The following is a 27,508-nucleotide window of genomic DNA, read 5'->3' on the forward strand; positions in this document are numbered from 1 at the left end:
AAATAGTACACAAAACCATGCAAAAGAGTATATAAAGTTAGTAACAGCTCTACACTTAACCGGGAGTTCTTGAATGAACTATTCTGAGTCCTAAACTTAGAAGTTACTGACACTTACATAATCACCTAACCCCAGAGTTTCCCAGTAGGGTGTTAGTTTTTAAACATTTATTTTTCTGTTCTTGACTATTAGTCCTGATCTCAAAATTGATTTTTCTGTTCTTGACTATTAGTCCTGATCTCGAAATCTATTTACTCGAGGGAAATACATCTGACTGTCGGGATGCTTAGACTTCAGGCTCTGAAATGAACTCCTTCCTCCTTTCCTTTCTTTTGTTCTTTTCTCCCAAGCCCAGCCAGTGCTGCCTTCTGGACACACTGAAAATAATGCCACGTCTTTCTTGCTGAATGTTAGATATCAGGGTATATCTTTTTTTATTTCTTCTTTCATTCTTCTCCTACTTCTCCTTCTTATCATTATTATTATTATCATTGTTACTGTTATTGTTATTATTATTATTGAGTGACAGTTGCAAAGAAATAGAAGCACCAAGGGCTCCCCATCTGTAGATAATTGTAAAATGGAATATGTTTAACTGAAGGCAAAAAAAAAAAAAAATACTTAAAAGTGATTTGGGCGTGCAGGGGTGGCATCAGGATCCCAGTTCAAGCCCCCAGCTCCCCACCTGCAGGGGAGTCGCTTCACAGGCAGTGAGGCAGGTCTGCAGGTGTCTGTCTTTCTCTCCTCCTCTCTGTCTTCCCCTCCTCTCTCCATTTCTCTCTGTCCTATCCAACAACAACAACAGCTATGACAACAATAACAACTACAACAAGGGCAACAAAATGGGAAAAATAGCCTCCAGGAGCAGTGGATCCGTGGTGCAGGCACAGAGCCCAGCAATAACCCTGGAGGCAAAAAAAAAAAAAAAAGGGATTTGAGCAACAAAGTGCGTTTTTAGGTAAATGCAACAGAAACAGGAGAAAAAAAAATGGCCGCCAGGAGCAGTGGATTCCCAGTGCCTTCACCAAGTCCCAGTGATAACCCGGGGGGCAAAAGAAAAAGTCCCCTAAAAGAAGGGTAGAGGAAGTGCAAAAGGACTGCTGCGAAGCTGAGTGAAAGTGCAGCCCCTGGAGGAGAGGGAGTCAGCGTGGGGGCTCAGTCAGCAGGCCTGGTGCTCCTCTGAGAGCTGAAGGAAATACTCTGACAGTGAAGGTGGTGTTGGCTGCTCGACTCTGGGGACATACTACAAACCATGGGCTCGGGCACCTACATGAGTCACGCTACACAAATCCTATTCAGTGGAGCAGGGAACACAGGACCTCGAGGAAGGCAGAAAGGAGCCGGCTTGCTGGGTGCTGCTGCTCTCCTGAGTCCTTGAGGAAGTCTCCCTGAGCGCAGAAACACCTTTCATGAGAGAGAAGCCTGAGCCCACCAGGGAGGTGACATCACCTTCTACATGGCATTGGAAGCCCAGGTAGTGTCTGCTTAGGACACCAGGCCCCCTTGAGCAATGCACCATTGCCCCACAAAATGTCTGCTTGGGGGTGGGGGTGGGGTGCATCACAGCACTGGCCCACCCTCCACAGAGCTTCCCCTGATACCTCGATGCTCCCAGGTGGTGCCAGGGCTCCAATCAGCTGCTATGCTACTCAAGACAAGCTACCTCCTTCTTCTTAAACCTTTTACAAACATTTGCACTGCAAAGGTCATTATCTATAAACAGCTATTTACAGCTCAGCAACGCTGACTGGGTGGGATGATGCTGGACTCACCAAGATTTTTTTTTTTTTACTTCCCAACTAAAAAAGGGGTATTTCATTCCCATCAGCAGTGTAGGAGGGTAATTTTGCCCCCCCACAACCTCATCAGCATTTGTTGTTGCTATTTTTCTTTTTCTTTCCAATATATGACATTCTCACAGGGGTAAAGTGATATCTCGTTGTCTTTATCTAGATTTCTCTGACAATCAATGACTTGGGACATTTTCATGTCTGCTGGCCTTTTGGATCTCTTCTGTAGTGAATATTCTATTCATATCCTCTCCCCATTTTTGGATGGGGCCATTTGTTGTTGTTGTTATTGTTGCTGAGTATACATTTTGGTCACTAGCCTCTTGTCTGATGCATGGCATATGAAGGTCTTCTCCCATTCTGTGAGGGGTCTCTCTGTTTAGGTGGTAGTTTCCTTTGCTTTTCCTTTGCTGTTCAGAAGCTTTTCAATCGGATATAGTCCCACTGGTTTATTTTTGTTTTAGTTTTCCTTGCAGTTGGATTCATATCATTCAAGATGCCTATAAATTGTACACGGAAAAGAGTTCTGCCAATATTTTTCTCTAAGAATTTGATAGTTTCTGGTGTAACAGCCAAGTCCTTGATTTACTTAGAGTTTATTTTTGTGTGTGGTAAACTGTAGTGATTCAGTTTCATTCTTCGGCATGTTTCAACTCAATTTTCTCAAAAACACTTGTTTAAGAGACTCTCCTTTCTCCATGTGGAAAGAAAGCAGTCTAGAGGACTCTCAGAAGGCTAGAAAGAGGCCTGCCCTAATGACTCGGCAATTCCTCTCCTGGGGATATATCCTGAAGAACCAAACACACCTATCCAAAAAGATTTGTGTATACCTATGTTCATAGCAACACAATTTGTAATAGCCAAAACCTGGAAACAACCTAGGTGGTCCAGCAATAGTTGAGTGACTGAGAAAGTTGTGGTCTAGATAAACAATGGAATACTACTCAGCTGTTAAGAATGATGAATTCGGAGTGAAACCTGTTGAGGTAGCACTGCTTGTATTGATTTGGTTGCGCTCAGCAGATGCAGGATCAAATGGTCTGGATCCAGAGAAGTGTAGGAAAAAATGAGCCCTGCCCTCGAGGTTCCAGGACTGGGAGAAATGTGGGTTCTGTAGAGAATGAGTAAGGTGCCTGTTGTCTTAGAGTTTAAGAAAGCAATAGATAGTTACTGTTACAACCAAGTTATTTGGGAATTTGGTTAACTTTGAAAATCCCATGGCTAGGATTTTCCATATCATACAAGACCTCACCATGAGTTATGTCATTTAATGTTTCTTTTCTTTCTTTTTTATTTTTTTAACAAATAATTGTATCTAATATACTGACAAGACCACTTGCTTCTGCTCTCTCTGGTCTGAGATAACAGGTGATTTAATATTTCAAAGAAAAATTCAGTGGAGAAACAATTACAGAAGTCAGACAGACCTCCAACCTTCTGCACCCCACAATGACCTTGAGTCCACACTCCCAGAGGGATAAAGAATAGGAAAGCTTCCAACGGAGGGGATGGGATACGGAACTCTGGTGGTGGGAACTGTGTGAATTGTACCCCTCTTATCTTATGGTCTTGTCAATCATTATTAAATCAGTGTGTGGGGGGGGAGAATGATGAATTCTTCACCTCACCTTGGATGGAGCTTGAAGGAATCATGTGAAGTAATATAAATCAGTCAGAAGGAGAAGAATGAATAGGGGGTGATCTCAAGCACAGACAGAACTGAGAATAAGAACAGTAAGAAAAAACACAAAGAACTTGCACTGGTTTTGGTGGATTGCACCAAAGTAAAGGATGGGGGGGGGAGGCAGTGTTCAAGTCCTGGTGCATGATGGTGGAGAAAGACCTAGGTGGGGGGTTACTGTGTTTTGCAGGAAACAGAAATTTTGCACATATACCAACTGTAAATCATTAATACCTCAAATGAAAATATTTCAATATTTAAATCTAATATTTAATATCAGATTTCAGGCTCAGGCAAAAAAAAAAAAACACACTAGTATAGCTACAGGCCCTTTGGAATATAACTAAAATATGCTACTAGCTATCTACAAAATGGAGGACCCCCCAACACTTCATCTGCACTATTCCAGTCTTTAGGTCCATGATTGTTCAACAATTTGTTTGGCTTTGTATGTTAACTCTCTTTTCAGCCATCAGGTTCCAGATGCTAGCAGGATGCAACCAGACTTCCCTGGACAGACAACCCCACAATGTGCCTTGGAGCTCTGCTTCCCCAGAGCCCTTCCCCACTAGGGAAAGAGAGAGACAGGCTGGGAATATGGATCAACCTGTCAATGCCCATGTTCAGTGGGGAAGCAATTACAGAAGCCAGATCTTCCACCTTCTGCATCCCACAATGACCTTGGGTCCATACTCCCAGAGGGGTAAAGAATAGGAAAGCTATCAGGGGAGGGGATGATATATGGAGTTCTGGTGGTGGGAACTGTGTGAAGTTGTACCTCTCTTATCCTATGGTTTTGTCAATGTTTCCTTTTTATAAATAAAAAATTAAAATATATATATTTAAAGGGAATTTCTCTCTTATTGTTGATGTCCTGACACAGATCAGGTCTTGAAGGTTCAGGCCCTAGAGCCCAAAAAGGAACCCAGCTTCTGCCTGTATTTAAACAAAACACTTTCTGCTGGAGCAGAGCCCATGCCTTCAGGTACCATCTGCTGCTGTGTTTAGCTATAGCAGCAGAGAAAATCCATTTGCCAAAGATAATGTGACCCTCAAACCTGAAAGTATCTATTCTTGGCCTTTAAGGGAAAAGTCTGGCAATGTCTGCCCTAAACTTTAAGAATTCAGGTCCTGCCTCACCAATGTGTCCTGGAGCCCCCACCACCCCAGAGCTCTGCACCACTAGGGAAAATGAGAGACAGACTGGGAGTATGGATCCACCTGTCAACGCCCATGTTCAGCGGGGAAGCAATTACAGATGCCAGACCTTCCCCTTCTGCATCCCATAATGCCCCTACGTCCATGCTCCCAGAGGATAAAGACTAGGGAAGCTATGGGGGGGGGGGGAGATACGGAGTTCTGGTGGCAGGAACTGTGTGGAATTGTAGCCTTCCTATCTTCCTATGGTCTTGTCAACATCTCCATTTTATAACTAAATTATAAAATTTAAATTTAAAAAGAAAAGGATCCAGGTCCTGCAGCTGGGTCACGGTGACACAGGTAAACACACACATTTCCACACAAGAAGAGCTGGGCTCAACTCTCAGGTCCCTACCTGCTGGGAGAACACTTCAAGAGTGATGGAGGCGTGCTGCAGGACTCTCTCTTCCTCTCTCCCACCTCCACCTCCCCTGCTTCTCCTTTCATCAATAAAAAAAGAAAGAAAAGGGAGCCGGGCAGTGGCGCAGTGGGTTAAGTGCAAGGACCAGTGTAAGGATCCCGGTTCGAGCCCCCGGCTTCCCACCTGCAGGGAAGTCACTTCACAGGCGGTGAAGCAGGTCTGCAGGTGTCTGTCTTTCTCTCTCCCTCTCTGTCTTTCCCTCCTCTCTCCATTTCTCTCTGTCCTATCCAACAACAGCAACATCAATAACAACAAATATAATAACTACAACAATAAAACAACAAGGGCAACAAAAGGGAATAAATAAATGTTTAAAAAGGAAGGAAGGAAGGAAGGAAGGAAGGAAGGAAGGAAGGAAGGAAGGAAGGAAGGAAAGAATGACCTCCAGGAGCAGTGGAGTCATTGTGCAGGCACCGAGCCATAGCAATAATCCTGATGGGAAAAATATACATGCTAACATATATACTTAAACTTTCATATAAATCCCCAGGCCCTCCCTGACTGACTCCCACGCAGTCTGCTAGCCCAGCAAGGCTGAGCAGAAGCAGTAGACTTAAAAGTCACTGACATGGGGGTCGAGTGGTAGGGCAGTGGGTTGAGTGCATGTGTTACTGAGCACAAGGACCACGTAAGGATCCCGGTTCGAGCCCCCGGCTCCCCACCTGCAGGGGAGTCACTACACAGGTGGTGAAGCAGGTCTACAGGTGTCTGTCTTTCTCTCCCCCTCTGTGTTCCCTCTTCTTTCCATATCTCTCTGTCCTATCCAACAATGACATCAACAATAATAATAACAACCACAACAAGGCAAAAACAACAAGGGCAACAAAAGGGGAAAAAATAGCCTCCAGGAGCAGTGGAATCATGGTGCAGGCACTGAGTCCCAGCAATAAGCCTGGAGGCCAAAAAAAAAAAGTCACTAACACCAGGAAAGCTTCCCTAAGATCTCCCATGTGTCCTCATGGAAAGTCACAACTACCACCTGAAAATATGCTCAAACCCAAGCTGCTCAATTTGTCCATAATTCTTCCTTCACTCCCTGCCATGTGTGCACATGCGCGTGCGTGTGTGCATGTTACTGTTCCACAAGTCTGACTTGGCCTCAGAATCGCTTTAGCCAGTGTGTATCACACAGGCTCTGGGTGGGCCAGTGTGGCTGAGTTTTTCCTCTCTGGCTCCTGTCCTCAGCCAGGAGAAGAGTCTGGCCCTTTACAGGCCGTCACTGCCCGTCCAGAGCAAGGTCTCAGATCAGAGGCCAGGGAAGCAGACATGGGTGAAACCCAGGGGACCCTCAGAGGACCTGTGACATGGGTGAGGGATCAGCAATGAGCGGATCTGGGAGTTGCTGGCTGCCCCGTGCTTCTAAGATGGATTTACTTCATAGGCAGTACACGTGTACAAAGAGTTTCACATAAGAAAAGGTCCCGTGGGCGTCTGGCAGTGGCGCAGCAGGTTATGCACAGGTGGCGCAAAGCGCAAGGACGGCGTAAGGATCCCAGTTCAAGCCCCCAGCTTCCCACGTGCAGGAGGTCACTTCGCAAGCGGTGAAGCAGGTCTGCAGGTGTCTGTCTTTCTCTCCCCCTCTCTGTCTTTCCCTCCTCTCTCCATTTCTATCTGACCTATCCAACAACAACAACAGCTATGACAACAATAACAACTACAGCAAGCACAACAACAAGGGCAACAAAATGGGGAAAAAAGCCTCCACGAGAAGTGGATTCGTAGTGCAGGCACTGAGCCCCAGCAACAACCCTGGAGGTAAAAAAATCAAGAAAAGAAAAGAAAAGGTCCCCTACATCTCACACCCAGTACACATCCAGCACACACCCAGCAGAAGGCCACAGAAAAGCCACAGGTGAAGGACTTAAGTTTACCCCATGGGATCGCAAGCACGAATTCTCCATGGCCTGGCCCCTCTTACAAAACGTCTACAATTAGCTCCAGCAAAGAGCGGAACACAACAGAAGAAAAGAAAGGTGGATGGGTCGAGGCAGGGAAAGGAGTGGAGAGAGACTTCGTTTGCTCTGCACACGTGCAGTTCGCTGCCTCGCCACTCAGCTCTCTAGACCTCCACTGCTTCCTTTCAGACTCTTGGTGGAAGCTGCAGGGCAGTTTCAAGGCTGGAGCTGGGGCTCCTGCTGGGAGTGCTGCCCTGGCCCACTAGGTGGTGCTGTTGCATTTGCACCTGGTCTACCCCCACCAGGTCCCCAACAAGGGCAGGTAAATGGCTCTTTCTCTGACTCAGCTTTGTCCCTTCAGATCTCAACTCATTATGAAGCCCCTGCAGAAACAAGGGAAGCAGAGCTGAGAGCAATGGTGTACAAACCTGCAAAATGACCACCAGCCCACCAGCGCAGCTGCAGGTCAGATAAGCTGGCTCCTCCACCTCTCAGTCACTCATGGGCCTGCAGGCTCACCAGGGGTGTCTGAAAACAGCTCCATGAAACACCCTGCTTCTGTGAACCCCGCTGAATCCCAAATCAACACCACAAAGCTCATTCTTAAAGGATTTAAAGGACGTAGCATCAGACAGCCAAAGAAGAAGCAAGCCTGTGTCCCGGCCACAAAGGGGCGAGGGCCAGTTTACATAGGTCCCACTTGCCCACAAGCCGAGAGCAAGGAACATGAGCCCAGAGAGGCCTTACCTGCCATCTTTACCTTGCAACCTCCCACTGAGCGATGCTAAGCTTTGAAACCAGCTTATAAGATCCACTTTGTCCGTCCAGTTGTTGAAGGAAAACATTCTCTCTCTAATGACAGAAGCAGGTGAAGAAAGGGAGTGGGAGTAAGGGGAGGAGGGGAGAGAAGAGGAAGGGGGAGAAAGGGGCAAAGGGGGGAGAAATACAGAGAGAAAGAGAAGAGAGAGTCGGGCGGGAGCGCAGCAGGTTAAGCACAGGAGGCGCAACGCACAAGGACCAGCGTTAAGGATCCCAGTTCGAGCCCCCGGCTCTCCACCTGCAGGGGGGCTGCTTCACAGGCGGTGAAGCAGGTCTGCAGGTGTCTGTCTTTCTCTCCCCCTCTCTGTCTTCCCCCTCCTCTCTCCATTTCTCTCTGTCCTATCCAACAATGATGACAACAGCAATAATAACTACAACAATAAAACAACAAGGGCAACAAAAGGGAATAAATAAATATTAAAAAGAAGAAGGAGAAGAGGAAGAAAAGAAGATAAGATGAGGCTAAGGAGGAGAAGGAGAAGTGACAGCTTTCTCAGGTGGTCCCAGGAAATGGAACAGCCCTCCTACTGAGACTGTTCGACACTGTGTGCTGGAGCACACCCCACCCCTGGGGACCCCAGTCAGCATGGGTTTGCTCCCTCTGTCTTCTGGGACAGGTGGCTGGGATTTCTTTTCCTCTTACCATTTATGTGGGGGGCGGGGGCGGGTTTCATAGTTTATAGTGTGGTCCAGGAGGTGGCGCAGTGGCTAAGGCACTAGACTCTCAGGCATGAGGTCCTGAGTTCAATCCCTGATAGCACATGTACCAGAGTTATATCTGGTTCTTTCTCTCTCTCCTCCTATATTTCTCATTAATATTATTTTTTAAAAAGTTTATAGTATGGTTGTTGACACCTGGGTACAACTTCTCACCTCCCCATGACAGGTGCCTACAAACCACTCCCACCCCTCAACTTAGGTCCATTTCAGAATTATGCACCAGGGATCGGGCAGTAGCGCAGCAGGTTAAGCTCAAATGGCGCAAAATGCAAGGACCGGCGTAAGGATTCCGGTTCGATCCCCCAGCTCCCCACCTGAAGGGGAGTCAATTCACAGGCGGTGGAGCAGGTTTGCAGGTGTCTGTCTTTCTCTCCCCCTCTCTGATTTCTCCTCCTCTCTGCATTTCTCTCTGTCCTGTCCAACAACAAACATCAACAACAACAATAACCACAACAAGGCTACAACAACAAGGGAAACAAAAGGGGGGAAAATGGCCTCCAGGAGCAGTGGATTCATGGTGTAGGCAATAAATAAATAAATAAATAAATAAATAAATAAATAGCAAAGGGGGCCCAGGTGGTGGTGCAGCTGGTTGAGCACACATGTCACAATGCCTAAGGACGTGGGTTCGAGCACCCAGTCTCCACCTGTAGGGGAGGAGCTTTGCAAGCAGTGAAGCAGGTCTGCAGCTGTCTCTTTCTCTCCCCCTCTCTGTCTTCCCCTCCTGTCTCCATTTCTTTCTGTCCTGTCCAATGACAATGACAACAACAATAAGAATAACAACAACAATAAAAACAACAAGGGCAACATAAGGGGAAAAATAGCCTCCAAGAGCAGTGGCTTCGTAATGTAGGCACCAAGCCCAGCAATAACCCTGGAGGCAAAAAATAATTAAAAATAAAAATCATACACCAAATCTAATAAATCGAGTGGCAAAATATGTGCAGATCCCCGTTTCCAGGTCTACATAAGGCGCAAGGCACACCCAGCAGGTGACTCAGACACAAGGCAAGCAGACAGGCAAATGCCAGGAGCACCAGGGGCAAGGCTGCCAGAGCTCACAGTCAGCTGGGCAGCATGGAGGGAGCTTTCCAAAAAAGGGAGCATCAGGCAGAGCTAGTAGATAAACAGAATCAGTACTCCTGGGCACCAGGCGCTCAACTCGCCACCACGCTGCACACCAAGCCCCACCCAGAGGTTCTCAACGTGCCCCGTTGAGAGGTATGGATCTGGTTCAGACACTAGTGACCTGCTCAGAGTCAGGCTCTAAGTCACGAGTTACACCCAGATTTCTCAGTCCCAAAGCCAGCATAGGTCCAGAACCTTGGCAAAGCATAGCTCTTCCCCAGGAGTACTGGGGTGGGAGAGGGGTCTATTCAGGCTGAAATATGGGGGCTGGGGGGTGGGGCTTCCCTCAGGTGGAGCACATCTGTGGCACCCTGAGAGGAAGAACGTGGGTCAACTTTCACTGACTTCCTCTCAAATGTCCTGCTTGCCCAGTAAGAAGGCAAGAGGACTATTGGCATAATCACAGAAAAGGAAAGCCCATAAACTTCACAGAAGAGGAGGAGAAAGAGGCAACAAAAGGCAGTCTGACCAGAACTGCTACTCACTAAACATGCAAGGTCCCTGAGTTGCCTGGACGCCAAAAAAGACACCCAACACATACTCTCAACAACAAAAAAGTTCAGTATCTTAAAAAAAAAAAAAAATGTATGTAAGTGAGGAGTGTGTGAGTTTCACCCTGCTCCACACTGACTTCTTCAGACAGATTGGGGGTGTGGGGTTCAGTGAGGGCCAGGCTTAAACCCAGGTCTCACACATAGCAGAGCAGGGCGCTATCCAAATGAGCTATTCTGCTAGTCCTCAAGTATTAAATCAAAAGTTCAAGAAGTTTTTTGAGACAAACATAGCTTAGCAAGTAACCTGAAATCATCTTTTCACAAGTGATTCAGAAATGCCAGTCGATCATTTTAAAGACAGGCCGTGGGGGTCAGGCGGTAGCGCAGCGGGATAAGCGCAGGTGGCGCAAAGCGCAAGGACCGGCATAAGGATCCCGGTTCGAGCCCCCGGCTCCCCACCTGCATGGGAGTCACTTCACAGGCGGTGAAGCAGGTCTGCAGGTGTCTGTCTTTCTCTCCCCTTCTTGGTCTTCCCCTCCTCTCTCCATTTCTCTCTGTCCTATCTAACAACAAACGACATCAACAACAACAATAATAACCACAACAAGGCTACAACAACAAGGGCAACAAAAGGAGGGAAAAATGGCCTCCAGGAGCAGTGGATTCACGGTGCAGGTACTGAGCCCCAGCAATAACCCTGGAGGCAATAAATAAATAAATAAACAAACAAACTAATTAAATAAAAGACCACCTGCTACAGTTCTACAGAGGCGTTTGAATAGAGTCTGTTTCCATCGCCCTGGTTCTACTGGGCGTCCTAGAGTGTTCTATCCTGAAACATTAAATAGTCTCACAAAACCATGCCCCCCCAGCCCACCCCAGCAATGAGTACACTATTCCCACTTGGTGAATAAGGAAATTCTGCAGAGGCCCCAGAAGCCTTCCTCTCCTGGCCATCACACCCCATCCCCTCCCTGCAGACCTGAGCTGGGACCCTCCCAAATCCTCAGGCTGTACCACTCCCAACAGAGGACGAGTGCAAACTCTCAACCTAGAGCCAGCTTCTCACAAAGGAATAAAGGAAGCATAAACCCCAAGCAGCAGAGAGGGGACTTGAGAGAAGGATCATCAGTGGGTTAAAGACTAAAATATTGGGAGTTGGGCGGTAGCGCAACAGGTTAAGCGCATGTGGCGCAAAGCACAAGGACCGGCATAAAGATCCCAGTTCGAACCCCCGGCTCCCCACCTGCAGGGGAGTCACTTCACAGGCGGTGAAGCAGGTCTGCAGGTGTCTGTCTTTCTCTCCCCCTCTCTGTCTTCCCCTCCCCTCTCCACTGCTCTCTGTCCTATCCAACAACGAAAGACATCAACAATAATAATTACAACAATAAAAAAGGCAACAAAAGGAAATAAATACATAAATTTTTTTAAAAAGAAGAAACATTGTTTTAAAAACAGATTAAAATATTTCTGAGAGGTGGGAGCAAGCTGATGGAATAAATATCAAATAAACCTGGAGTCTAAGATTAGGAGGGGATCCTGGCATCTACACTCAGGACAGGGAGAAAAGATTACGTCATTCATCCTTCTCACATTGGCTCTTAGGTGGAATTCAAGGAACCAGGACAAACAGGGAAAGCACAGAGTAAGACTCAGACCGGATCTGGTGCACTGACCAAAGCAAAAGACTCTGGGGAAGGAGGGATGGGGAAGGCCAAGGGGGATCTAGGGTCCTTGGTGCATGATGGCAGAAAAGGGACCTAGAGTGGAGGTGAGAATGTTCTGCAGACAGCTATGAGGGGGAGATGAGATACTGGACCACATGACAGCAAGAGAACTATAAACCGTGAGTCCCCAGTCTCCACGCAAGCAAACATGGAGGGGAGGGAAGAGAAGAGGGAGCGGGTTCTAAGCAGAGGCTGTCTGAGGGTAACACTAAAACCACGGTGCCAGCTGCTGTCCCTGCCAGGGCCCAGGGCCGACCAACCCAGCAGCAAGGAGCCAAGGTTTGTCTGCAGGTCAAACAGAGATAGCTGGATGGTAGGGAGGCTGGCCCCTGCCTGGTGATCCACAGACAGCAGTGAGGACAAAGGGAACCGGCCGCACACTCAGCTATGTCCCAGCAGCCTGTGCTCCCAGCACATCAATTCACTGAAGCCTCACCGCATCTCCGTGAGGCAGGTTCTACAACAGAGCCCTCTTCATAACTGGCATATATAAGGAAAAGCGGCAACAGTAGTTATCTAATTTAGAATTATGAAGATAACTATTCCACCAGCTCAAAATAGAACCTGTTAAGAAGCTTTTAAAAAAAGAAAAAGAAATACAAATTCCTCCAGGAATGACAGAAAGTTCAAAGAAAAAGTCAAAGAAAAAGAAATACAAATTCCTCCAGGAATGACAGAAAGTTGTTCCGCCTCCGCACACCACAAAGAAATACTAAGGGAGGGCACTGCTGTGCTCTACAGCCCAGCTGGCAAGGGCATACGGTCTGCTAGTGCCCGGGGTGCAGAGGGTGTGGGCCCAGGCATGCCACAGGATCAGGACGGAATGGCAGGAAAAGTCCAACCCCTTTGGCAGCAACCATCAAACACAAGCGTATTCTTCATGTTAGCTTTGCAACACATCTATCTCTCGCAGCCAGGACGGCACTTGCAAACTACTCAAAACTGCCATGCCTGTCAAAAGGAGTGGGTAAAATCAGTTGTGGGTCTCACATGCAACAGAGAATAAGCAGCTAAAGAAAATGGGTAGCCATGTGACTGCAAAAGAGAAAGGCATCCGGGAGTCGGGTGGTAGCGCAGCGGGTTAAACGGCGCACATGGAGCGAAACTCGAGGACTTGAGAGAAGGATCATAAGGATCCCGGTTCAAACCCCCGGCTCCCCACCTGCAAGGGGGTCACTTCACAGGCAATGAAGCAGGGCTGCAGGTGTCTATCTTTCTCTCCCCTTCTCTGTCTTCCCCTCCTCTCTTTATTTTCTCTCTGTCCTATCCAATAACAATGACATCAATAACAACAATAGTAAGAACCACAACAAACAACGAGAAATCAACAAAGGCAACAAAAGGGGAAAAAAAAAAAAAAAAAAAAACCTCCAGGAGCAAAACTAAACTAAACAAAAGACAAAACTAAACCATTTCAGTGAATCACAACAGGGTTTTTAATGGCTGCACCAGAGTCACTGCATAGGCCTGACTCTTCTCCTAGGCTGATTTTTTTCACTCCTTTACATCACAGCACCAAAGTTTCCCAGTGTCCTGACACTTCTGATGTGTCCTACCTGGTGATTTCTCTCTCTCTCTCTCATCTTATATTTAAATAACAAATCTACTCAGATAGCATCTACAGACCAAAAAATTCATTTGCCAAGTATGCAATTCAGTGGGCTTCAGTATACTTGCAGAACTATGTGACCAACATTGTCCACTTTTAGAATATTTTCATCTCAGGACCTAGGCAGTGGTGTACCCTCAAGAGAGAGCAACTTCTCGTGGTCAAGGACCTGAGCTCAAGCCCCCAGTCCCCACCTGCAGGACGGCAGCTCCATGAGCAGTGAAGCAATGCTGCAGGCGTCTCTCTTCCTCTCTAGTCCCTTCTCCTCTCTCAAAAAAAAAAAAAAAAACAGGGTCCCGTGCACTAAGTTAGGTGATGCACCTCCCCGGCCCCTAAAAGACAACGAAGTTCTCAGGATTCCCCTTCTCCTTGGTAGGCACCTGTTGCTCCGTCTCTCAGTTAGAGCCCTGCCCTTCATGTGACAGCACGAGCAAGGCAAGGCAGGGAACGGTACCAGTGAGCTCTATTTTGACACACCTCCAATTGATGAGTCACCGTGCAACCTGCTAGATAAAGGACCCCAATAGAGTCGAAGTAACTGAAGCAAGTGAAGACATCTCCCCTGTAAGCCAGCCATCTGGAATTCCCAGTGAGCGCTGCAAAATCAAGGGAAAGCACTTAAATCACGGAGACTGATAAGAGTGGAAAGAAAAAAAGCCTACACCCAGGCAGGGTGTTCAGATAAACTGTTTCCTGCATGTCTCCTCAGTCACGGTCTGAGGGACTCTGAGAAGCAGTAGGATTATGCAGGCGCGGACTCAGGGCCCCGGCTTCATTTCCGACACTGTGGAAAGGGACTGTACGTCATGGGGCAGAGACCTGCGCTCCTGTCACCACCCGAACAGAGCCCGGAAAAACGACCCCAGGGTATCCGCGTCGGCGTGCTGATTCTTTCTATAAATTTCAGGTTAACAAAGAAGGAACTGCAAATCGTTTGCTGCAAGAAAAAAGTAATTTTATATCTGAGAACTGCAGGCTTAAGCAGATGGTGACACAGAGAGAAAGTAAAACAATGGCAGTATTGTTTGTACTTTGGAGAGGTGATCCTAAGTGAGAATTGTTCATTCTAAATGAAGGTCAGGGCACACATGCTATGGCCCCATTTCTATTATTTAGGCAAGAATAACTGCATTAAAAGTGCATGGTATGATTTCTGATCTCTATCGAGTAAGAGAAAGTACTAAAGAATGTATTACATTGACCTGCTTTGGTACAATTTCAAGTCTTATCACTCGCACATATTATTTTTATATGTTAAACTCTAGCTTCTTCTTCTTCTAGCGTTTGCCCTTCTTCCGTAGCCAGTCAACAGCGTCAGGTTGAGCCTGATGTAAAGTTTCAAGACCTCCTTTGAATCTGGAGAGGTGGCAGTCGTTGACTATGTGGGTCATAGTCTGTCTGGAGCCGCAGGGGCAGTTCGGGTCGTCTCTGGCTCCCCAGCGATGGAACATAGCGGCGCACAGGCCATGGCCTGTTCGACAGCGATTGAGGAGGGCCCAATCATAACGTGCTAGGTCAAAGCCGAGTGGACGCTTGCAGGGGTCTGTGATGAGGTGTTTGTTCTTTACCTCAGCTGACTGCCAACTCTGTTTCCAAGAGACTGGAACAGAGAAGTTCAGTGTAGGCGTAGGGGACCAGATTGGGTGACGAGACGTCAAGCGTTGGACAGGGTGGGCGAAGATATCCGTGTATATTGGCAGGTCCGGTTGATCGTAGACGTGGGAAATGAACTTAGATGATGCCGCATCCCGACGAATATCTGGTGGGGCGATGCTGCTAAGAACTGGCAGCCATGAAACCGGGGTGGAACGGATGGTTCCAGAAATTATCCTCATGGAGGAATAGAATTTGGAATCGACCAAGTGGACATAGGGGCTACGGAACCATACTGGGGCACAGTATTCTGCAGTGGAGTAGCATAATGCCAGAGATGATGATCATAGTGTGGAAGCGACCACGCCCCATGAGGAGCTGGCCAGTCTTGCAATGATGTTATTCCTCGCGCCCACCTTTGCTGCAGTTTTTATGAGATGTTCGTGAAATGACAGAGTGCGATCGAGAGTAACGCCAAGATAGACTGGCTGGGCTTCATGCCGGATTCTCGTATCGCCAAGCTAAAATCATCTTTTAAATATTTCATCTATTTTATGAGCTATACAGAGAGAAAGCTATCTACAAAGACCAGAGCACTGCTCAGCTCTGGCTTACAGGGATGCTGGACACTGAACCAGGGACCAAGGAACCTCAGCTATGAAAGTCATTTGCATAACCATTATGCTATCTCTCCAGCCCCTACTGAAAAAAAAATTGTTTTAAAGCAAACCCAGGGCTGAGGAGGTGGTTCAGTAGTACAGGGTGTGGCGTGTGTGTGTGTGTGTGTGTGTGTGTGTGTGTGTGTTGCTCTGCAACACATGGAACAAGAAAGGCAAAAGCAAAAACAATATTAAAAATAGTGGACTGAGGGAGTCAGTAGCACAGCGGGTTAAGCGCAGGTGAACCAGTGTAAGGATCCCAGTTCAAGCCCCCGGCTCCCCACCTGCAGGGGGGTTCGCTTCACAGCTGGTGAAACAGGTCTGCAGGTGTCTGTCTTTCTTTCTCCCTCTCAGCCTCCTCCTCCTCTCTCTATTTCTCTCTGTCTTATCCAACAACATCAGTAACAACAACAATAATAACTACTACAACAACAACAAAAAAATCAGGGCAACAAAAAGGAAAATAAATAAATATTTAAAATATATTTAAAAAATAATTTTAAAGGGTCCATGGTGGGAGTTGGGGGGTAGTGCAACGGGTTAAGCACACATAGCACAAAACGCAAGGACCGGTGTAAGAATCCCAGTTCGAGCCCCCAGCTCCCCACCTGCAGGGGAGTCGCTTCACAGGCAGTGAAGCAGGTCTGCAGATGTCTATCTTTCTCTCCCCCTCTCTGTCTTCCCCTCCTCTCTCCATTTCTTTCTGTCCTATCCAACAACAATGACATCAACAACAACAACAATAATAAAACAACAAGGACAACAAAAGGGAATACATAAGTAAATAAATATTTTTAAAAAATTTAAAAATAGTGGACTGAGCAGTGGGTGTAGCTCAGGGGTGGAATATCTGACTACAAAAATAGTGGACCGGTATTCTGGTGTCTGTCTCTCCCTCCCTCTCCTCCTCTCTCTCCCTCATACATGCACAAAGACACACACATGAACAAAGAAGAAAACTTCGGTCATGGAAGTTAACTTAACTAGGGTCAGAAAACAGCATTACTGTGTTTAAACCCCAAAGATGTCTCTTTGCAGGAGAGGACAAGCAATTACATGCAGCTTCTCTACAGGTTGGGGTGTCTTTCCACGAGCGTGGAGCCACCCAGGCGCAGAGTGATTATCGGATCTGTTGTCATTTTATGTGTCAACTAGACTGAGCCAAGGGGTGCTGAGCTATCTGGCCAAACATTCTGAGTGTTTCTGGGTGAGATGAACATTGTAAAGCAGGCTGCCTTCCCTTATGTGGACAGGGCAACTCAGGAGAAGAAAAATGCTGATTATCCTAATGGGTGAGAGAAAATTCCTCTCTTCTGACTGCCTGTGAGCTGCTGTCAGCTTTTTTCTGCCTTTAGACTTGAACTGAGACATTGTCTTTTCCTAGACTCCAAACAGAATGGTCAGTCAAAGTATAGCCCTGGTTCTGCAGGGTCTCCATGTGGACAACTACAGACCTGAGGACTTGTCAGCCTCTCTAATCATACAAGCCAATTTCTAGTAATACACCACTTTACACTACAGAGGGCAAGTAAAATCAGCTTGTGGGTTCTGAAACCATGCACAGAATGTTGTAAGGACACATGGGGGAACTTGGAATTTAATTTGGTGGGTAGGGTACAAGCTTTTGCATGTGTGAAGGCCTGGGATCAATCCCCAGCACCACATATGACAGAGAAATGCTCTGGTCTTTCTCTCATGGAAATACTAATTGATTAATATTTTTTAAAAATATATATTTTATTTACTTATTAATGAGAGGGATAGGAGGAGAGAGAGAGAAAGAACCAAACATCACTCTGGTACATGTGCTGCTGGGGATTGAACTCAGGACCTCATGCTTGAGAGCCCTACACTTTATCCACTGCGCCACCTCCCAGACCACATGCTTAATTTTTAAAAATAAAAATAAAATAGGCAAATATTTTCATATGTTTGCTAAAGAATAACTGTCAGCTCTAGAAATTAGCAATAGAGGGGCAGGGTGGTGGCTCACTTAGTTAAGCCGCACATGTCACCATGTGCAAGGTCCCAGGTTCAAGCCCTCAGTCCCCACCTGCAGGGAGAGCTTTGTGAGTGGTGAATCAGGGCTGCAGGTGTCTCTCTGTCTCTCTCCTTCTCTGTCACCCCCTTCCTTCTCAATTTATGGCTGTCTTTACCCAGTAAGTAGATAAATATTATAATAAAAAAATTTTTTTAATTAGCATAGAGAGAAAGATAGAACCTATATAAGTTCCAGAGATACACAGTATGCAAAGTTCTACCTGTCTATTTCTAACTAACTAGACTATAGATAGCTACAGAATCTACCTCTTAGGGCCCGGTGGTGGTGCACCCGGCTGAACATACACGTTCAATGCACAAGGGCCATGGTTCAAGGACTTGGATTCAAGCTCCTAGTCCCCATCTGTAGGGGGGAAGCTTTCCAGGTGGTGAAGCAGTGATGTGGGTCTCTCTCTCTCTCTCTCTCTCTCTCTCTCTCTCCCTCTCAACCTCCCCCTCCTCTCTCAATTTCTCTCTATCCTATCAAATAGAGAAAAATCTACCTCTATATCTAAGTGTCTATCCCTGTACTTAGATACAACGTAGAAAGAGTCTATTGTTTCTGTTTTGCTGGTACAATCCTGGATAACCCAGGGTTTATGGATTTATATTCATGCCGGCTCTCGTTATAAGGTTTCAGGTCATCACAGCACAGCTTGATGTTGCTCATTGTTGTCAGGTCCATGAGATCAGAGTTCAGAGAGCACAGACAGGTTTCTGGCTCCACGTTCCTTATGGGACCATGAGTCCAAAGTCACCCCTGAACCCTATGGCCAGCGGACAGCTAGACCCACTTTCAAGACCGGAGCCTGAAGTGGTACACCCTGTCTTCTGTCTCCCTGATTCCCTGAACACCTCCACAACAGACTCTGACTGAGTGGGAAGCCCAGGATACTGAGGGCAGAGGTCACTAGCTGGCCCTGCAGGCAGCAAATACCTAAGCCCTGGGCTGGTGAGTGAATAAAAAAAGGGGTCAGTTTAACAAGATGGCAAAGTTGGTACGTTACTAAAATCCCAATACTTTATCCCAATACTTGCATGTCAGATCCCTGTAAATCTATTATGAAAGCCCAACATCTACAGTAATGCCATGAGGAATGCCATTTGTGGCTGAGATCAGTGTTCAGAAACTCAGGCAAAGCACCTCTGATTCAGAGTTTAGTGAGATTACTCTTTAATTCCTTTCATTTACACGTTCCCCTTTGCCAGCTTCCTGAAGACGTCTGAAGTGGCGACAATAAACATGGGCTACAGTGAATTCATGGACATGTTGTTTCACATTCAGAGTGAACTCCCAGGAGGCAGAGGGTGGAAATATATTAAGCAGCTGGAATTACAGCCCCCAATCACGTGTCAGGAGTCTTAGGAAGCCAGTGCAAGTTGACTTACAATTCATGTCAGACCTCCTGTGTGATACATCTTTGCCTCGTTCATTTAGTGACGAGGAACTGAAGGGAGGCAGGATCAGCTGGTGGGGTCCAAACCATGTATAAGAGGTTTAAGTGATAGAGGTGAAAGCTTTTGTGTTTTGCCAACAGTTGACTGTGGGCTCTAGAAATAAGCATAATGCCAGTATCTTCTGCATTCCAACTGCAAAAGCAAACCAGGTCTTAGCAGGGGGTCCCACTGGAGGGCAGACGCCAAGAAACATCTCCAAGGTAAGAACCGAGAGAAGGCTGGGATACTCTAGATTCTAATTCATATTTCTGTGAAAGAAGGGATATGGGACTGACTGGGCGGTGGTGCACCTTGTTGGGCACACACGTTACAATGCGCAAGGGACCAAGGTTCGAGCCCCCAGCCCTCACTGACAGGAGGAAAGCTTTTTGAGTGGTGAAGCAGAATTGCAGGTGTCTCTCTTCCTCTCTATCACCCCCTTCCCTCTAGATTTCTGGCTGTCTACCCAATAAATAAATAAAGATAGGGAGTCCGGAGGTAGCGCAGCAGCAGATTAAGCACATGTGGCACGAAGCACGAGGACTGGCTTAAGGATCTCAGTTTGAGCCCCTGGCTCCCCACCTGCAGGGGAGTCGCTTCACAAACAGTGAAGCAGGTCTGCAGATGTCTATCTTTCTCTACCCCTCCTCTCTCCATTTCTCTCTGTCCTATCCAACAATGACAACATCAATAACAACAACAACTACAACAAGAAAACAAGGGCAACAAAAGGGAATAAATAAAATAAATAAATATTGTTTTAAAAAATAAGTAAATAAAGATGATTAGGAATATTTCATGACCTACCCTTTTCTGCTTCATTTAGATGCTAACTTTTCTATGAAAAAAATGACATTAAAAATCTTACACTAGAGTAGAATTAATAAGCAAGACTTTATATTGAATGAATAAAAGAAGTCCTTAATATCATGTCTGAGCAGGTTAGAGACAACAGCATCAAGTTTAATGGCTGAAACCAATGACAGCAAAGTCGTGTGGCACAGTGCACCCAGGCAGGCCTGCTCCCCACAGCGTACTTGCAGCCATTATATCTGGGCTCACCATTCACTGGTCCTACCTTCAGGGCTCATAACTCCCCTCTGCATCCCTCCACAAAAGCTGATCTTATACAGATTCTGGAACAGAATTGCCAATCAAGTCTGAAGACAACTGAAATGCATTCTCTCTCTCTCTCTCTTCCTCTCTCTCTCATCTCTGTCACCTACGTGCATCCAAAGCCTCCTGTCTTGAAACCTAAAATGACAGGAATGGACAAGAGGAGTTTGGAGTTCTAAGGAACTTATTGGTTTTGGATCCAGACAGCTCTTGGATAATCAGGATAAACAGACAGGATAGAAAGCAGACAGGTCACTAACTGTTAGCCCCTGGTCTGCTTGGAGGAAGCGCAGAGACACATCACCCCCAAGGAGGCAAGGCAAGCCAGAGCACAGCCCATTAGCAAGCTCTCCATCACTAGGGTGTGGAGGGGAAGTAGAGAGCCCAGCAGATTCTGCAAAGAAAAAAAAGGAAGGGCAAGAGAAGACGAAAGAAAGGTGGGGGCGTAGGGGGAGATGTAATTCTGTTCTTCGCCATGTGAGAAGGCACTATATGAGGCTCTGAGAAAGCAGGATAGAAATATCACAGGGTTGGAGAAGTCAAAGGCGGTCTTAGATGTCCTGGACAGCTGGTCAGTCACTGAAGCAGTGAGATCCCAGCAGGCCTGGTCCAGACTCGGACCTGCGGTTCACGGTCCCCTGGGTGTCCCTCACCTCTCCTGAGCCTGGACTGGGGGAAGACAGGGGAGGAGAGCAGACGACAAGGGTGAGCAGGTCCTTCCACTCGGCCTGTCCGGGATTCAAAGCTGCAATTTCCCAACCACAAGTCCAAGGACAACCAGCCAAGCAGAACAGAGCCCAGAGAGAAACTGCTTCTGTGGTCTCTTCTCCTTTCTGGCCACACCACAAAGAAAATAAACGACAGGCGTACAAAACACTCACCACAAGAGTTTGCTCGAATGAGGTTGTCTCGGCAGAGTCCTGGCAGGGACTGGGCCCTGACCGGCCGCCCAAGCTGAAACGCCAACGCCATGTGCAGACGCAGACCCCAGCTGCAGTGCCCAGAGAAAGGAGACTCGCCAGGAGAGCCCAGGCCGGATAGCCGCTCAGCAAAGCTGCCCTCCCTCGCCCTCCTCAGCACTTTCTGAGTTTGCTTGTTGGGGCAAATCCTAAGATTGAGAGCTGCCCTGGGAGCACAATGGGTTACGTAACTCCAGGCAGGTTAGGCACCCTATCGGCTCATCTTGTTTAAACCACCCCAAACAGAAATGACGTGCCCCAAAATGTGATATCGCTCAGCTGGGGGGGGGAGGGGGGGCGGGGTGTTAGAGACACAAGCAGAGAGAAGGAACAGGGCTTTGTCATGGGCATTCGGCTTTGCTGAAAACAAAAAAAATTCAGAGGAACAAAAAGTCCACTGTTGAGCTTAGTGCACACGGGGAGCTGGGGAGCCGGGCAGCCAGGGGCGGAATGGACTTATCAGTGGTCAGAAGCCAAGTGGTGTTGCAGGACTGAACTTGGCAAAGCCCTTGAGGGGCTACAGGTGCATTCCCAGGGATATCCCAGGTCTCTCCAAGGAGATATTTATTTTTATTATTTTTTATTTACTTATAAAATGGAAATGTTGACAAGACCATAGGATAAGAGGGGCACAGTTCCACACAATTTCTACCCCCACAAATTCGTATCCCATCCCCTCCTCTGATAGCTTTCCTATTCTTTATCCCTCTGGGAGTATGGACCCAGGGTCATTACGGGGAGCAGAAGGTGAGAGGTCTTTTGTCTCTTCCTCTCGTGAGGGTTTTCAATGCATGTTGTGGGCATCGCCTGACTGCCCAGACCCTTGATAGCGTAACACTGCCTGTGTTTACACTTCTGCTCAAGCAGAGGCCACCAAACATCCAGCACCGAGCTCTGCTTCCATGCTGCCGGACATGCTTCTGCAGGTGTCCCAGCAAAGAACTCCTAGTTGCCATGCGACAGGGAGATGAGGCTTCCACAGTGAATTCTGCCATTTCTTTGTCCTGGGTTGTCACGTTCAGAGAAAGTGAAACTGTTTTAACAAGCTAGATGTTTCTGAGATTCCGCTGGCACTGATGTTACTAGAGTCTCTGAGCTTAGAGCACATGTTGGGACAAATTAGAGCTGCGACTGGGCGGAGACTTCTTCCCACTGCCCTGGGGTACTTCCCCCACCTCTACACCTCCAAGGCTCAGCTAAGCACCCTCCCCGGGACTCTCTCAAGTGTTTATTTCTGATCTGTAGCTCTGATCTGTAGGGCACAGTCAACATCTAATTGATCACTGTCTCCACAACAAACTGTATTTCTTTTTTTGTTAAAAAAAAATTTGTTTATTCCCTTTTATAGCCCTTGGTTTTTTCCTTAAATTTTTATTTATTTATTTATTTATTCCCTTTTGTTGCCCTTGTTGTTTTATTGTTGTAGTTATTGATATCGTTATTAGATAGGACAGAGAGAAATGGAGAGAGGAGGGGAAGACAGAGAGGGGGAGAGAAAGACAGACACCTGCAGACCTGCTTCACCGCCTGTGAAGCGACTCCCCTGCAGGTGGGGAGCCTGGGGGCTCGAACCTGGATCCTTATGCTGATCCTTGCGCTTTGCGCCACGTGCGCTTAACCCACTGCGCTACCGCCCCGGCCCCCAACAAACTGTATTTCTAGGTGCCACAGAACACGTTTCCAGGGCCATGATCTGGATGCAAACCCCACCCACCACGCAGAGCCCAAGGGTCTCAGGAGGGTAATGAACTTAATCCTGACTTAATCCCTTCACCTAGGGACTAGGGACGGCAACTCCTGATCTGTGAAGATGCAACAACAGGTGAACGGCACAATTCATCCACCCAGGAGAAGTCTGCTGAGCACTGCCCACCTGCAAGCACTGCTTCAGTCCCTGAGATTCAGGGGCACACCAAGTCCTTGACAGGCAGACAGAATGCAAACACACAACTAGGGCTGAATCTGGGGAGAAAGATAAGCAAGGAAAAGGGGGAGAGAAAGGCAAAGGTGGGTCACTCTTGATGTAGGGTGGTCACAAAAGGCATCCCGAGGAGTTGGACGGTAGCACAGCGGGTTAAGATCAGGTGGCGCTAAGCGCAAGGACCTGCATAAGGATCCCGGTTCAAGCCCCCGGCTCCCGACCTGCAGGGGAGTCGCTTCACAGGCAGTGAAGCAGATCTGCAGGTGTCTCTCTTTCTCTCCCCCCTCTGTCTTCCCTTCTTCTCTCCATTTCTCTCTGTCCTATCTAACAACAACAACATCAATAATAACTACAATAAAACAACAAGGGCAACAAAAGGAAATTAAATAGAGAAAGAAAAAAAAGGCATCCCAATGAAATGCCACAAAGAGAGAGTGAAATGAGGGTGGGGGCAGATATAGCACAATGGTTATGCAAAGAGACTCCTCATGGCTGAGGCTCTGAAGTCCCAGGCTCAATCCCGCCACACCACCATTAAGCCAGAGGTGACGGCACTCTGAGGGAAGAGAAAAAAAAAAGTGAAAAGGGAAGAACGTGAAAACACCAGAAAGATATATCCATAATTCTCTGCCGCACTATCCGTAACAGCTAAGATAGGGAAATGACAAGGGTGCTCAGACAGATGAGCAAATTAAGAAGCTGTGTCTAGGGGGTCGGGCGGTAGCACAGCGGGTTAAGTGCACATGGCACGAAGCTCAAGGACTGGCAAAAGGATCCTGGTTCAAGCCCTCAGCCCCCACTTTCGGGGGGGGGGGAGTCGCTTCACAGGTGGTGAAGCAGGTCTGCAGGTGTCTGTCTTTCTCTCCCCGTCTTCCCCTCCTCTCCATTTCTCTCTGTCTATACAACAGCAACAATAACAACAACAATAAACAACAAGGACAACAAAAGGGGGAAAAAGCCTCCAGGAGCAGTGAATTGGTAGTGCAGGCACCAAGCCCCGGCGATAACCCTGGAGGAAAAAAAAAAAAACGGGGTCGGGCCGTAGCATAGTAGGGCACGTGGCGCAAAGCACAAGGATAATGTAAGGATCCCACCTCAAGCCCCCGGCTCCTCACCTTCAGGGAAGTCGCTTCACAGGCGGTGAAGCAGGTCTGCAGGTGTCTATCTTTCTCTCCCCCTCTCTGTCTTCCCCTCCTCTCTCCATTTCTCTCTGTCCTACCCAACAATGACATCAATAACAACTACAACAATAAAAAAGGGGCAACAAAAGGGAAAATAAATGTAAAAAAAAAACAAACAGAAAGAAATACAGAGGCCAAAGATGAACGCTAGAATTCAGGCTGCATGCCGGAAGGATGGAGAATTCATTTACAAAGACAGAGAAGACCAGAGCTGGCTTCTGCCCTGGGAGCCTCAGGTGCCTTGACGGCAGCTGGGGGAAGGATCTGTAGAGTCAGATCAACACACAGTCAGGCCCCTCTGTGCCCTTCCACATTCAAGAAGTTCCTGTCAGGAACAGGAGAAGAATGAAGCAGAACTGAAAGTAAATTTGCCTGGCTTTTTTTTTTAATTTGCATGTTTTAAGCTGTCCCTGGGTATTATTTCAAACAGGAGGCCAACAGCTAACAAAAGCAGACAAAATGAGAACGAGGGTAAACTTCAGCATGAATCAACTGGATTTAACTACAATAAGACTCCTTGCTGCGGTGACACCTACCACCCTACACCCCTCCCCCCCCTTCCACTCGGAACCTCACTTCCTGACTCCCAGCACTTGACTCACTGCTGCCTTAGATAATGAAGCCAAGCAGCTCTGGAGAGAGAACCCAAACAGAGGAGGCTGCTGGCTGCTGGAGCACTGGGGAGGTATGTAGACATCCCTGCGAGCAGCATCTGTAAACCTTGGCTATGCAGGGGGCTTTGTGCACGGCTCCCTGCCAGCACACCCCACAGCCCGCTGAACCACTATCCTTATACCTCTCACTCCTGGAAACACCGAGCCTCGAGCCTCGGAGAGGGAGGGGAGGACCAAACCGCACGGAAGATGCCTTGGGCCACACACACTGTTCAGGCTTCAAATGCCTCTTTTAATCAGACTGAATTTTAACAATGGGCTCAAATTGTTAATCCATTCCTAACAGTGACTTGTTTTTTGAAATATTAAATCTCCTAAAATCTTAGACCAGGGAGAACAGAAGCAACTGTTGGTGTTACTTTATAAGATACAGCTATCTGTAAATAGCATAAAAGGACACAAATTATGGTGAGGTCTGGTATGATCTTGCAAATCCTAACAATGGGACTGTCAAAGTTAACCCAACTGCCAAATAATTTGGCTATAGCAGTAACTGTCTATTGCCTTCTTAAACCCTAAGACAGCAGGAACCTTCTCTTTCTCTATGAAGCCCATACATCTCCCAGTCCTGAAACCTCTAGGGTGGGGCCCACTTTCCTGCATGCTTCTCTCAAGTCATACCGACTGATGCTGCATCTGCTGATCCCAGCCTAGTCAATGCAAAAAAAAAGCCTCTCTCTCCAGCCTCACAACATTCAGTGAGGTGCTATCTTCCTCTCAGACAGATCGGTGACAGGCCACATGCATGGTACAGAGTAATTCAATGGTGGTGTGGCTCAAGAGGGCAGGTCTATGGGAGTCGGGCGGTGGCGCAGCAGGTTAAGCGCAGATGGCGCGAAGCACAAGGACTGGCCTAAGGATCCCGGTTTGAGCCCCCCGGCTCCCCACCTGCAGGGGAGTCGCTTCACAGGCAGTGAAGCAGGCCTGCAGGTGTCTATCTTTCTCTCCCCCTCTCTGTCTTCCCCTCCTCTCTCCATTTCTCTGTCTTGTCCAACAACGAGACATCAATAATTACAACAATAATAACTGCAACAATAAAAAACTACAAGGGCAACAAAAGGGAATAAATAAATTAATATTAAATTTTTTTTAATCTTAAAAAAAAGAGGGCAGGTCTCATGATCCCAGAGCTCAGACTCCACCATCAGTGTTCCCCTTCTACCCTGCCACCAGCAAACCTCCCGCCTCCGGCCCACTCCAGTTTCTGCACAGAGTCCAGTCCTCACCCAGCCCCCCGTTTTCCCTCTTCCCTCCACTGGTCCCCAGCAGGGGAGGTGCACGTACCAGTGATGGTGCAGGCATCCCGGTACCCTCTGTAGCTGGCAGCATCTTCCACAGCCTCGCTGACGTAGAGCTCCTCAGGGATGCCCGAGCTGCAGGCTAGGACTGCATGGCTGCACGCCTCCGAAGGGGGCACGGAGCTGGCCAAAGCGTCGTCGTGCAGAGCTGTGGCGTCCAGCTTGGCAGGTTTCACGAGGAGGTGCCCACTGCCATCGGGGGCCCCGCTGCCGGAATCTGGGGCAGCTGGGCCAAATGCCCCCGGTAGGCCTGGCACACCAGCAGGAGCTGCTCAGAGGGGGTCTGTGGGACAGTCCAGAGAGAAGAGCATGGTTACTTAAGAGTCTCTGAATACAGCAGACAAAGCATTTAAAAAAGAAGCGTTCCTCCAAAGACAGCGTGAGTTCAGATTCCAGGTACTGAAAACTCCTTCCTTCAAGTCAGGTGATTCCAATCACACTCCTCAGTTAAAAGGGGGGGGGGGGTAGCATAGCAGGTTAAGCGCATGTGGCACAAAGCGCGAGGACCAGCATAAGGAACCCAGTTCGAGCCCCCAGCTCCCCACCTGCAGGGGCATCGCTTCACGGGCGGTGAAAAAGGTCTGCAGATGTCTTTCTCTCCCCCTCTGTCTTCCCCTCCTCTCTCCATTTCTCCTTGTCCTATCCAATAACAACAGCAATAACAATAACAACCGCAACAAGGGCAATAAAATGGGAAAAATAGCCTCCAGGAACAGTGGACTCACAGTGCTGGCACTGAGCCCCAATGATAACCCTGAAGGCAAAAAAAGAGGTTGGAGGTGGTTGGGGAGATAATAGCATAATGGTTATGGAACAGAATTTCTTGCCTTTTGAGTCTCTGAGGTCCTAGGTTCAATCCCCAGTAGCATTATAAGCCAGAGCTGAGCAGTGCTCTGGGAAGGACACGGACACACACACACACACACACACACACACATTATATGTGAGAGTTTCATGAGAGAGAGGTCACCACTCTGGTCCAAGAGTCTCCAGGGTTAAACTGGGAAGCTTGGCCATGCAAGTCTGACTTCACCATTAAGATATTTCCCAGGGGGCCCAGTGGTGGTGCACCAAGTTAATGGCACATATCAACAAGCACAAGGACCCAGGTTGGAGCGCCCCCACACCCGCAGAGGGTCTGCTTTA

General features: G+C 47.7%; 1 protein-coding gene and 1 non-coding gene across 4 annotated transcripts in view; both read right to left on the minus strand.

Annotated features, from left to right (window-relative positions):
• Positions 1-26,666, minus strand: part of LOC132536250 (trafficking kinesin-binding protein 1-like) — a 60,267-nt gene extending 33,601 nt beyond the window's left edge. For 2 of the 3 annotated variants that reach the window (XM_060183845.1, XM_060183846.1), the window contains exon 1: positions 21,211-21,429. In XM_060183845.1, coding sequence (XP_060039828.1) covers positions 21,211-21,301 — 91 coding nt within the window. In that variant the 5' untranslated portion in view covers positions 21,302-21,429. Of the gene's footprint in view, positions 1-21,210; positions 21,430-26,348 lie in introns of those variants that run through there. The other variant, XR_009547904.1, reaches the window with a different exon arrangement.
• Positions 14,169-14,364, minus strand: LOC132536251 (small nucleolar RNA SNORA73 family). The gene has a single exon (XR_009547905.1). It is a non-coding gene; the product is annotated as a small nucleolar RNA SNORA73 family (small nucleolar RNA).
• Positions 26,667-27,508: the final 842 nt, after the last annotated feature.

Source organism: Erinaceus europaeus, unplaced genomic scaffold, assembly GCF_950295315.1.
Source record: "Erinaceus europaeus unplaced genomic scaffold, mEriEur2.1 scaffold_446, whole genome shotgun sequence".
Taxonomy (NCBI): Eukaryota; Metazoa; Chordata; class Mammalia; order Eulipotyphla; family Erinaceidae; genus Erinaceus; species Erinaceus europaeus.